Source organism: Caloenas nicobarica, chromosome 12 (assembly GCF_036013445.1).
Source record: "Caloenas nicobarica isolate bCalNic1 chromosome 12, bCalNic1.hap1, whole genome shotgun sequence".
Classification (NCBI taxonomy): Eukaryota; Metazoa; Chordata; class Aves; order Columbiformes; family Columbidae; genus Caloenas; species Caloenas nicobarica.
In genome coordinates, this window is record NC_088256.1 from 9,634,313 (window position 1) to 9,647,741 (window position 13,429).

The window sequence follows — 13,429 nt, forward strand, 5'->3', positions numbered from 1 at the left end:
AGAGGCAAATGATATCTGCATTTCTGCACCTCCTTGCTAACTGCACCAGCATCTTCAATCAAACTGGGAAATCCCTAAAACCACCACTAGCATTTGAAAAATCCCTTCTACCTCACACCCCACTGCAGCAGGTCACCACATAACATCACTTGTTATTTATTTCTAAGGAAAACTACCACATGCGCAGCAGCAGCGCCGTTTCTTCACTTTGCCTTCATTTCCCTGTGAAGTCTGCCACAGCTATACATGTTACCTATTGGAAACACATAATAAAATTTATTTTGTCTAGGCTTAATTAGCAGTTATACATTTAGTTTCTTCCAGTGCATAGAGAAGCCTTGACTGCTCTGTAGTAATGGCTAGAAGTCAGTAATAGGCCATATAACATACAATATTACTTTTTGCTTTCTGTTCCAATAGCTTACTCCAGCTATGGAAGATAGATCATTTCTACTATGCTTTAATTTGGAGGTAATTTCTTCTCTTCATTAGGAAACTGTCACTACTCTAAGAGAAGCACCCCAACAGAAGAACATTCAGAAGAATACTAAAACAATGATTTAAGCAAGTACTTTTTACACCCACCTGCCGTCAGCCCATAAAAGCTGACCAAAAGATCAAAACAGGCTTAGACGTGACCCAAGGCCGTTTGCCTTCAGGGTCCTGGACCTGTTGTTTTGCTCATCACAACCCAGCCACAAGTGTGTGTGTGTGTGTGAAAAGCTTATCTACCATATGCATCATGATAACCCATCACCGTATCTCAGAGGAAAAACACCAAGAGGACACAAATTACAAGGGAGGTTAAATCATCTTTTTGAAAAATTCACCAAGAGTAGGAGTAGACGCATCCTTTTTTTCTTCTTTGTTGTACTGTTTCTTCCTTGGAGATCTTAAAGTGAAACCTTTAAGTCATGACTTGTGTTCATCACTTAGTACCCCTCAGTTTATTCTAGCATTGGCTGGCATAAAAAGCAGCGCATTTCCTAGGCGCTGCTAAGAGCTGGGGACAGCAGGCTGTCACAGAGATGGGTACCAGCTCCCTTTCATTCTTCCAGCGAGTGCTGATCATTAGTCCTCAGCCCTCAGAATGTGGCAGAACCACCAAATAACAGTCAGATCAATGCATAAGAAACGTGCGATTGAAGTCCTGTGAGCATCTCCACACCGTTAACACGCTCTGTCTGTTCTCCCTATTTTCTACATAAATTTGAACAATTTAAACCTTATAGTCTAAAACATATTGGGGAAGTAGAAATCAATAGGAGCTTTGTTATTTTAAGAAAGCAATTCCAAAGAGTCTGAAATATTGTCTCCTTAAGACTTCATTTTGCATTTTTATGCAATAGTGTGGCAAATTCTTTGGCTGTAGAAGAGAAACAAATGAAGGAGCTGTGTGGACTTTCTGTCCAATGCTCCCTACAGAATGAACCAAATCACAGTAACCTGACTTCCACTTTGCATAAATAGTATTGTTCATTATTTAACTAAAAGAAAAAAAAAAGTTTTATTTTTGCAGAATCTAAACTCTTTCTGAACTCTGTCAGGCGTATAGAATATAATGATCAAGATCTCAAGGTCAGAAATATAAAGAAGCGAGTAAAGCAGTAATTTCACACTGTGTAAGAGTCTCTGAGAATACTGGCCCTGACATAAAATGCCATGAAAGAAAACAACAAACTTTCATTTTTGATTTAAAGAGAGTGAGTTTACTCAAAGGTGCTTTGCTATCCCCCAAAGTTTTAGAGCAGTATAACCAGCCTTTACCACTTGTCAACATTTAATAGCCTACACCCCAATGATTGATTTTGTTCAATTGGATTTTTTTTTCTCTCCAACTCATGTATTTAGCTTTTAGCTGCTGCAGGTTGACAACGCATCTATCATAGCTAAACAATCTTATTCAGAAGCATTTACTTTCTGCACCTATGTTTGTTTGGTCTTCTGCTATATACATTGGTGTGTATGTTCCCACATACCAACATAGGTTTACATTGTGTCTGCTTATAATATCACGTCAGATCTTTGGCACCTCCTGTTCATTTTGTATGTCTCTCCTTTACCACCACGACTACCGTCCTTGCCTTCTGAGGGAGCTTAGTTTATATAGAGAATGAAGATCACCGAATAAGGACCAGTAAAAGTGGTTTGGTACTTATTAAAAAACATTTAAAATACTCCTTTGCTCACCTCCTTTAAAAATTTGATCGCTCAAGACATTACTTAAGTGGAATGGGAATTTTCCCATCCAAAAAGGTAGTTTTTATACTTTTCAACAATTTAAATTATGCCCTCCAATAGTTCTGGTATCTGAGTGTAATTGATACACACTTTCAAATGTATGGTGTTACTCACATTCCGAGGTTTCTAAAGCAAGGCAATATCAATGAAAGGACGTTAACGCAAGCAACTTTTGCTAAGTTCTTTCAGTGAAGCAGAGCTCTAGGTAAACCTTATCCCTGAAGACCGAAAGTGTGCTGCCGTGAGGGGTAAACTAATTCAGCAAAATATACAGCATGAGTTACCTGCAATCCCTTAAACTAATAGATGTCACAGGGATTCACAAAGCTATGGGACTGATTTAAAAAAGTAATAATTCTCTCTGAGTGTGGAGATAGAAAGAGTGAAAGCCTGCATAGGGACAGTACAGAAGAGAGGTGGGGGGAAATGGAACCACAATCCTTCTGCTTTGGGAAAACTGCACTAGGCAATATTTCTAAGACGTTTCTTAAAAGTGAAGCCCCACCTCCTCTTCAGGAAGATAATTAGCAACTGTCTTGTTTAGGTGAGGGTAAGAGCAATACACAAATCACCTGAGAAGCAGCTGATTTAAATCACGCCTGCCTGCAAAAACTCAAGTCTGTCAGGGATTAAGTCTTGTTTTATAAAGAATCATAAGTGGATTTGTAGCTCACGGAATTAATATCACTAGCAAGTAAACTAATATTTGAGGAATATGTGAGAAGCAACTATTTCATACGTAGGAAAAGACTTCTTCAATAACTGCCCATCTCGCAGCTCTCACAGGTATTTCCCAGCTCCTCCTAACAGCTCTCTCTAGGTGGTTCTAGCCTTCAGATTTATTCCTTACAAATATTGGCTTATGTTCTGAGGGCCAAAAATCAGTTTCTCTCATTCAGGAAAAACGCTATAAAAAACTTGATAGAGAAGTTGCCCAGACAGAGCGCAGCTGTCAGGCACAACTGGCTTACTTGACAATGGCCGGCAAGAGAGATTCATTCCTTCTAAGGAGAAAACAGCATTTTTCCATTAAGCGAACTCCTGTATAATACAGCAGCATATCTCTGCTTCTTAGAGCCTACAGAACACTTGCTATCCATGTTTCCAACTGAGTTGTTTACTTTCTCTCAAATCCTCAACTTGGCAGAGCTTGTGAACAGACTGCCACTCTGCCGAGCTCTGTTCCACAAATATGAAAGAAGCAATTCTGAAGGAAGCACATCTGAAAGAAGATAAAATAGTGATGGCACGATTATTTTTATTTTATCAAGTTGCTGTAAAACTGCCAAACCCAGAAGCCTACCGTTTCAGCTGTGCTCTGAAAAAGAAATAAAGCAAACTAGTCCCTCTCACTGCTCCTCTTAAAAAAAGAAGTTCAAGATGCTTCTGAGTCACAACACTTGTAAATCCTGAAATAGAGAGAATGAAACAGATCATAAACCGTCATTACTTTTTCATTACTCTTACTTAAACAGACAAGATCTATATGTTACACATATATAGGGAAGCAGTGAAATTAAAAACAATCAGAATTCAAAGCGCCAAGAGCCTTGTTCTTGCTGAGACCTGCCTGCCTTGTCCCATCACCTTATAGGCAAGCTGCTGAGCAGGAAAATAAAATCAGTGGATACAAACTATAAAGAATCCAGTCCGGACAGAAAAGGTTTTATGGATCTCGATAAATGATCCTAATGCTCAAAAACAAAATCTGCAAGGAGAAAATCTTAACATGCACATGACAGAGAGTCGCTGCGTACACCAGGTTTCCTACAGGAAAAAGTGGAAGAGCAAGAAAAAGCCAGTGAAATACATGAGAATGGACAACCAACTTTATCATTCGTCTTTGATTATAAAGAGCGCACTTCTTTTCAGAAAAGGGAAAAATACCACAGTTTTCTAAAGGCCTTAAGCAATAGCATTCTCAAGACAAAACAAGCCACCTGGTTTAGACCACAGTTTTTTTCCACGAAACAATGAGATACAAAATCATAAGCAATACTTCCATACTTTGACTGATTTGTATGAAGTTAATAAACAGAACCACATTTATTCTATGCATTTCTGTCAGTAGCTCACACCGATTATGGACATAGCCCACCACTGACATGCCAGCTAAAACCACAGATAACAAAACATATAAAAAGGCTGAACACATATTAAAAGCATCTGCACTGCATGTTGATCCAGCAGTACTGGCTGTTATCCTGATGAAAAGCCATAACAAACCAACCTAAGATGTACATCTCAGCTTCAGGGTGACAACATGCCCCTTCCGCATCACTGCTGGTACAGGTTCAACCCGGATTTCTTTCCCAGTAAAACCAGGGACTGGATGCCCATATTGCACAGAAATACCTGGAAAGTTGCTCAAGATCCTCTAGCAAACATGCATTCTCTATTGAACATAGCAAATAGAGAAGATGGCTTTTTGTAATATTATTTGAACCACAGATCCAAGAACTACAGCAATTTGGAGAGTAAAAAAGTAAGCATAGAATATCACCAGATAAACAAGCCAGTACTAAAAATGCCCCCCATATTGTAAATATAACACTTAGGGAATTGTTACTACTTCAGATTAGGATGATACTGCCCTCAACACCTTGAACTGTAAAAATGAACACCTAGCTATCGCAATGGCCAAGATTAGTTCTAACTGTGGGCACCTTCGAAGAGGAAGGTTCCGTAATGGAAATTTGTGGCAATCTCACTATTTAATGTGAACATCTGCCCAGTAGTGAAGAGGAATTTAGAATAAAATCCTGAGGGAGAACAGTAGCACAAAGAGAGGGCATGTAAAAAAAAAAAACCCATAAAGTGTAATTTCTCCCTCGGTTCATAGTTTTCACCATCCATATTGCAGCCATATAGTGAAATTGATCACATTACAAACTACTGTACTATCAGTAAAAATTTATGGATTTAAAAACAAAGCTGTAGAATATGCATCTTTTCATGGATGATGAATTGTACTACAAACAACCACCACTGTCACAGTATCAGCAACATTAATTCCTTTCTCAGTCTGAGCTACTTCTAATATCTGTTAGAGTTAGAAACACAGCATAATGTACAACAAATATTTTTGCTATCTTCATATGGTATTTGGGAAAGCATAGAGGCATTTCAAAACAAAGTCAAAATGTAAAGTTTTGGTCATCATTTTCCAAACCGGAGTCTTGGTCTGCAGCACCAACATTTAGTGTCTGGAACCTGGCATTCTTTTCTAGCGGCATTTTCCCTAATTTAACTTCATAAATAAACAAATAATTATAACCAGTTTGTAAAATGTGTATTCATAACAGCATAGAAGAATGTTGTAGGAGCCTTCCAAATGAAGTTCACACATACAAAGAATTAGATATACCCAAAAAATACCTTCCATCATCAAAGCAGTGTTAGTTGCCAAACAAAAATATTTTCATTTCTAAGGCAAATACTCTATTATACAAATCTATTTTAAGCATCTTCATAGTGTACGTGCTAACTATGTTGTTCATCTGTGTCCTTCAGTCACAAGCAGGCAGACTGCGGGCTGGATGCACCATTTCAGTGGCATTTGATTTCAGGCCACAATCTTTTTGAGACCCCCTGTAATTTGTCTCCAACTGTTACAAAAACTTGTGCTGCTGGAAGATGACAGAAGTAAGCTCAGTCAGATGGACAAAAATGGCTTGGAATCATATGGCTTGAAAAATCAGCAACTGCTCCTGCTTTGCAGGAATATGAGATGGGAGAAGATGTGACACAGAAAGAAGAGATCTGGAAGAAGGTCTTATTTGTTGAACGAATTATGGGAGGACACACTTGCTTCCCTACACGCTGCACAGACACTTGGATGCAGATCAGGGGGTGCATGCAAGGAGCCATGTGGCCTGGCTGGATTCTGACACTTCCAGCTCAGCATCAGAATCTGCAATCGAAAGCTATCAGAATAGATAAAACCTCCACAACGCCTTTGTTTTAGCCCTTTCCCATTTTGCAGTACCTTTTAGATGAACATAACTGATAAAAATCCCACAAGAAGCACCTTGCAGCTTTGCTTGCCAGCGAGCCCACAAGGCACAGCCCCAGGAGTGAGAAGCGACCATCTTCAAACTGCTCTGGGTCAAAAGGGTCCAACACAGGCACTCCTGGCCACACAGCAGCTCCTACTCACACCGAGCGGGTGCCTGACTGCTCGCAATAATTAATACACACACTGAAAATGCTGAATATAATGTGATAACCTTCCCCTATATGCCTCCTTGTTTATTGGATTCTTTCACAAAGGCAGATGGAGAGAACGGTGGTGTTAATATCAGTTGGGCTTTGAATGGAGACATAATACCCATTACCGTACAGCCATCGGGCACCGAGTTGGAGTGTATCTGCTTTATATGCCATAATTTGCAGGAAAAAAAAAAAATATTCAGTCCACAAAATATCTTTGAAGAAAACCAACTGACTGAGAGGGTTGCAACATCAACCCAGAGCCACCACCTCCACTACAGATAGATGACAATAATCATGTAACTTAATGGACTGGTGAAATAAGGTATTTCAATTAATTAAATTCAGTCGAAAAACTACTTTCAACACCAAAGACATATGAACTATGGTCTGATCAGTGTGCGCTGGGGGACTGTAACAGCATTTGTGAATAAATCCCTCTTACCCAAAAGCTAATACTGGGCTTCAGTCTTCTTCCATCATGATCAACAGTAAAACATTCAGCATGACAGAGCCATGGCCAGCATGGACAATCCCCAGGTGAAGAGCTCACACGATGCATCTAGTGCCTCCTTCTGTTATTCCTAGTGACAAGACTTTATGGCAGTGCCTATCTTTGCCATCCAGGAAAATAAAATTTGTGTCTCCATCAGGAGTGAAGGCATAACGTTCTTATTAAAGACTGTATAAGTTTATAGCAACTAAACAAAAAAAAGAATAATCACCCATGCCACCAAACAAAGCCACCAACAAGAAGTGGTTAAAAGTTTCCAAAACGCAGTGTGTTAAAGAAAAATCTCAGAGGTTTAAGAGACAGTTGAAAGCCCAACACTTCCAAAAACTCTTCCTCATACATCCACTGCTTTCACAAAGGTCCCCGCTGAAGCTGGTACCATTTTTAAGGTTTAAAACACAACACCAGAAAGGTTTTATTCTGTTCAGGCTTTCCAAAAGCTTTTCAGACCACTCCTCTTATTCTGAGCTATGTGAATGCATGCCCTACCTGCAGCAATGAAGAAGATGCTCTGTGCCTGGGCAGAGCTCCCGCTTGACATTACCGCAAACCGCGACCGACAGCGAACCAGGCACTGGAGAAACCAGACACCTTCATGAATCACACTCTGTTTATGTTTTCTGGTTTAAGATTTATGCATGTTGAGCACAGCTCAGAACAAGTTACAGTCCAGTGCAACTTAATGATTTTGTTATTCTGTGCGTTCTAAATAATGAGGACATCTCCACTTTCTCACCAAATAGGGGTGAAGGCAGAAGGAAAAGAGTGGCAATGAAAGACGTTCCGAGCACCTCAAAGATCTCATCTACATTTTCTGAAAGCAGGTCCATGGTGATTTTCTTAGACACTGACAGCTCTTTCTGTAGCTGCTCCTTCATCCTGTGAGATATCTACCTGCCTTTTTTAAACAATGTCATTGGTATTTCACTACTGAGTACTCCATCTCCTCCAGCTCGGCAGATGGTAATGGTGAATAAATCACCTGCCTGCGTTGGGCAACTCAGCTCCCTCCGGCAGCTCCGGTAGGACACACGCTGACAGGAGCTTTCTGGGGTTACCTGTTTTCATGCACACTGGCCTGAATTTCCAGGTGATGCTCTACAGCTGAGCTTGCCACTCCTGCTACCAATTCTTTCCTCATTTACACTGCTGTTCAAGTCTGTAATAACAACTCTGACATGTCAGAAGCAAGAGGAAGGGAAAGATTTAACAGTGTGAGCCAAAGAAATTAGGCAGAAAACATTGCTGTCGTGGTGGACAAAAGGGAGAAGATGTTCTTCAAAGTCTCGGTGAATGACTTAGAAAAGATTTAACTATTTCAAGGTAGTAAGGACTTGAAACCTTTACTATCATCCCCTTTTCCACACAGCAGCTTTGACATTTGGGTTCTGAAAATACATGGAGCAATCTGAGAGAGATGAACAAGCAAGTGCATGTCTGTCCTCAGAGGTACAGGCCCCAAAGCGGACGGCTTTCTGCTTCCGAACAGCTAAACGCCTGAAAACATACTGAGTAAACTGTATGGAAACTGTCTTTAGAGTTCTCATTTATTTTAATTAACTCATAAGAGAACAGTAGGTTAGCTCAGATTGAGAGTTTTTAATCATAGAACCATGATGTGGCTGGAAAAGAGACAGATAAAATTAAATGAAATGGCATTTTTCTCTGCCTTTGTAATGGTGTCCCCTGCTGAAATCAATAGTAAATTCAGTGCTCACAACTCTGATATCCTGATTGTTTTTCTTATTTTCTCTCAGCGACTTTTCAGCTGGATCACCTACTAACTTGCGATGCTCATATGCTATGGCAAAACTTGATCTTGAAAAAACATGTAATTTTATATGTATATAAAGCCCGTCAAATGTAACAAAAACTTACGAGATTAATAGAGTTCTTCCAGTTGGCTAGCAATCAGTTGGCTAGCAAACCTCAGCAATCCTGCTCTACTGCAGAATAAGTCTTCATTTAATTAAGTTTTTATTTGCAAACACCTTGCAATTAAACTTCACTTTTTAAATTTCCAGTTGAATACTCCCAGTGGCCTAGTACAGGCTGATATACTGTTTATATATGGCATCTTGGTTTTCTTCTATTCTGTATTGACTGGAACAATCCAGGAACATGATCTCTAGACAGGAAATGGTTAACACCCGTTTCCATTTAATAAATTGCTTTTCCATTAAGTTACCTTCCAGAACTGTACCCTGATTTCTGGATACATTATTTTTCTGGAATGTCAGGAATACCTTACAGGTTATAACATAGAAAGACAGCTAAAATGAAATAGTATTGCTATCTGTGAGAAGGTAGGTTTGTACCTTTTGGCAGCCAGGTACTGCACTAGCTGCTCCTGGAAAGATTAAATGTTTATGAAGGTATCTACTATAATTATTTTCAAAGTGTAAAAATTACTGTATTTTTCTCTTAAGTTTCATGCTAAAGTACTAATTCATTCTGGCTTGCACTCAAATCAGACCAAAACAACTACCTGCTGCCAGTCAGCTTTTAGTTTGCACGGTCTCCATTTTAAGAGATAAAAATACAGTTTTTAAGATTGGAATGTTCAAAAACAATTCAGATATTTCTGCAGGCGATTCTGATTGCATTTAGAATCCCCACACCCTCTACTCTGATCTGGATTTTTATTTCTTAAAACTTACCAAGGCTTTTGCGCTAGAACTCAGGATTACAACTGGAGTTCCATTAAATAAGAATATAAATGAGAAATATGTAAAGTTATTAAGACATCAAATAAAATGGGAATGTTTTGAGCATACGAATTCTAAATACAAAATATAAACAGGATGTAACTAGACTGTATAAATCTACTGAGGTGACTGGTTTGTGTCTAAGCTAAAGACACTGAATCAGAAATAAAGCTTCTCTTTCACTCCGACTTCCACTGATTTTGAATCCTCAAGGCTGAAGCTGTGAGCTAAGTAAACAGAGCACACCAGGACTTCATGAAAAATAATTCAGCTCCCATGAACTGTGGGAACAAAATATGCACAGAATTATTATTAGTTGCTTCTCTTCAAATATTTAACCACAGTTGTTAATATTTCTTCCTAATCTAAAACATTCTCTGTATAATTTAAAAAAGAAAACTACTTTATGTTTGACAGTTTTTAAAGCAAGAGAAAAGTACAAGCCATAGTGCAATATATCTTGCTGGTCACTAAAGCTGAGGTCAAAACTAAGCAGCTTAAATCATATGTATTGGAAGCATAGTAACGAATTTGGTTGAATCATATATACCATTGGCTGCTCTTCACCTCCATGCAGGGGGTGGACTTGCTCCATCCTTTCCCAGCAGGGCAAGTGAATTGCCAGCTCACCTAAGGAGAAATCTCGGTCAGAGGGAGCTTGCAGGCTTTTCTCTCCAGAAGTCTCTTTCGTGTATATTGAAGGAGAAAGCATGGCTGCAGATTAGGCTAAAAAACTGATGAAAAGAACAAAAAGTACTGCACATGGTTCTGCCTGCAGTTGCTGGGCATTTAGAGGGAAAGAGAATTACGTGACTTGATTTACTTTACAAAAACTGATTAGTAAAACCCCCTGTGGATTTCTTAACTATACTGTGGAGGGATATAAGATTAGTGTAGCAATTCCCATCATCAAACGTATTTACTGTTAAAATATTGGATTAGTGATGTTGTTATCCACTGTTCCAACATTATAAAGTGATTTTTTAAAACTGAGCAGAAAAATACTACACTCTATCATTTGTAATTAGATTTCAGTCTTGGTGGTTTTGCTTTTCCACAAAGAGTAATTCTGCTTTAAAAAAATAAAAATAAAAGGAACTTTGCTCCACACACAAAGAGAAAACAAAACTAAAGATGCAAAAGAGGAAACAAGTTATTTTTCTCTTACACTTTTGAGAGAGAAATGGTTGCACTTGGTCTATATCTTATTGCTCCTGCTTGTCATGCTCACTGCTGGGGCAACGCAGCCCCGTTACGCCGGCTGGTAATAAAGCCACGTTGGTGCTGGATGTCGCTTCTTTATAAGACACACGAGTGTGCACTACCTGAGCTTGACAAATCTCAATCCTTGGATATTTAAACCTCACAGAGAACTTTTAGGAGATATAAGCCTTCAGGGTCATCACTGTCTGGGTTTCCGGTGACAAGGTGAACAGTGAAGGAGGAAAAGCATGAGGAAAAGGGAGAAATTAATGTGTTCATTAAAGTAATTATGCTACATTTGGGCCAGGAAAATTCATGTAACTGTACCCTGGCTTTTTAGCCATTATCTTAAGTAAGAGCACCTGCGGCTATTACAATCAATAAACAAATAAAAAAGCTACAGCACTACTAACACCAGCTTTTCACATTTGACCCTGTTGAACACCTCTAGGAATCACTTCTATGCAGCATTTCAGAGAGACACAGAACAGATAGTGATGGAAGAGTCACAAGAAACAAAAACAGTTTTAAGTCGAAAATACAATGCAACTGAAGAGTGGAGTTTTGCTGTATCTGCCATGCTATTTGACCTTGTTATTTGGCACTACTGCAGTTTTAAGCTACATAACTTTAATCATTGTTCTTTTCCTTATTTTGGTAAATCCTTATTCTCTCTTTCTTGATTTATCCTCCTAGTAATTTGAAAGACTAAGGCAATTTTTTTCCACATCAGAATCATCGTAATCAATATTTTTTTATGCCGTTACCACAAAAAATTCAGATTTTCAAATACTGTCAGCAACTTCAAACCTTTAAATAATTACAGATTAGTTTGATTTTAAATTATCCTATTTCTAACTGACTATAAACGTAGAGGCTATAAACACGCAATCTAAACTGCAGTAGCTCTGAACAGCCTTGACAGGGTTTATCAGCTAAACACTTAATCAGGCAAAGCAGCAAAAAACATAACCACAGAAATACATGGTATTTAGCATTTAAATAAAGCTTGTAAACCAATGACATGTCTATTTGGGCAACTACTACCACACGAGTTCCTTATCTGCAAAGGTCTTGTCCCAAATTTATCAGAATGAGCCTCTCATACTTTATTTTCCAGGCAGTAACATCAGTTTCCATTCATTGAGTTCGCAGAAAAAGATACAGTAAATTGCAAGTTAAAAGGCATGGCCATGAAAAATAATTCCCACATTGGCATGTCATATTGCTCTAGGAATTTATGAAATCATTGCCAAAAAAAAACAACCACAAAACAACAAAAAACCCAAAACCAACCAACAAACCAAACCCAAGGACAACCAAAGCACAGAATAAGAAATGAGCCTGACACAGCATTAGAGTTCTTTATTTTTGTGTGTGTAATTGTACTGTTCCATTTCAAAATTTTCAGCTACTTGCCTGCTTCTAAGATGAAACCTGGAACAAATAAGGCAACCGAGAGCCACGACATAAGAGGAGCCATAAAGCCTTCCCTCCCTCTGCACAAAAAGCAGCGTTTCTTGTTTTTTTCCCCCAAACTATATTCTCTGTGTGAAATTGCCCAACCGCTAATAGGTACAAGCTTTTCACCTCCCGATGTGAGGGGCCAGATGTGGTACTTTCTGCTTCACTAACTGCTTGGCCCCGCACACTGAAACTGGGCTCTCGGCTATTTCATTCTCTCTGTTGGTAAAACGCATCCCACAGCAGTTCTCAACACTGAATGGCAGTAAGGAGCCCAGGAAAATCTAATGATTTTTTATTGTTGTTATTAAATAGACAAAAGTAGTGGCTCTCTCCCTTTAGTGGGGAGGGGAGGAATAAAAAAAACTTTCATGTAAACAACACGCTTTTGTAAACAGAAGTTGGTTTTACTCCTGGTTCATTCTAGTGGCTTTTAAATATATTCCTCCTCCTTTTAGAGTTGGGAACCATTTGCTTTATGAGCATCATTTGGATCATTTGCCTGTTGCTCATAAAATAGACAAAGCTTTTATCCATGCCATGAATTTTTACTCACTTTATTCAAAATATCTAAGGAGGGATTTGCAGGGGCCAGAATTGCATCCATGAAAGAATTAACAACTAATTTAATTTTCTTCTACAATAATGGTTCCAGCAGTTTTTTATTTTGTTGATTACATTTTATTCTTACCATGAAGAAAAGAAAGCATATTGGTGTTGGCTTCTTTGTATGTGTTTTTTAAAAAAGCAGATATTTCCTTTTTTCAAAAATGAAAAGGAATGACAAAACCATTTCACATGCTTTAATCCGTGTAGTTACCAAATAAAGCAGTGGCAAATGCAGCTTTCAGAAGCGATCAGATAACACGGTGACAGTGTGCATACTCGGGAAGAACACCGGTTCCCAGCAGCACGGCCACAGCGCAACAGAGCTCTGCGCTGGCACCGCTGCTGGCAGCGGCCGCCCCTTGCAGAAACTCGCTGCTGTCACCCACGTCCAGGCACCAGGGCTCCCCTAAATGACGATCACGGCATCAAGCTGCTTCGACGACTCCTCTCACAACTCCAGAGCCAAAATTGTCTTCTC

At 39.0% G+C, this 13,429-nt stretch overlaps 1 protein-coding gene across 1 annotated transcript in view; it reads right to left on the bottom strand.

Moving 5' to 3' along the window:
* PCDH11X (protocadherin 11 X-linked) overlaps window positions 1–13,429 on the bottom strand; it is a 473,232-nt gene that overhangs the window by 233,685 nt on the left and 226,118 nt on the right. Inside the window, exon 5 of the mRNA XM_065643156.1 lies at window positions 11,241–11,246. Within this exon, the coding sequence (XP_065499228.1) occupies window positions 11,241–11,246 (6 nt within the window). The remainder of the gene's footprint in view (window positions 1–11,240; window positions 11,247–13,429) is intronic.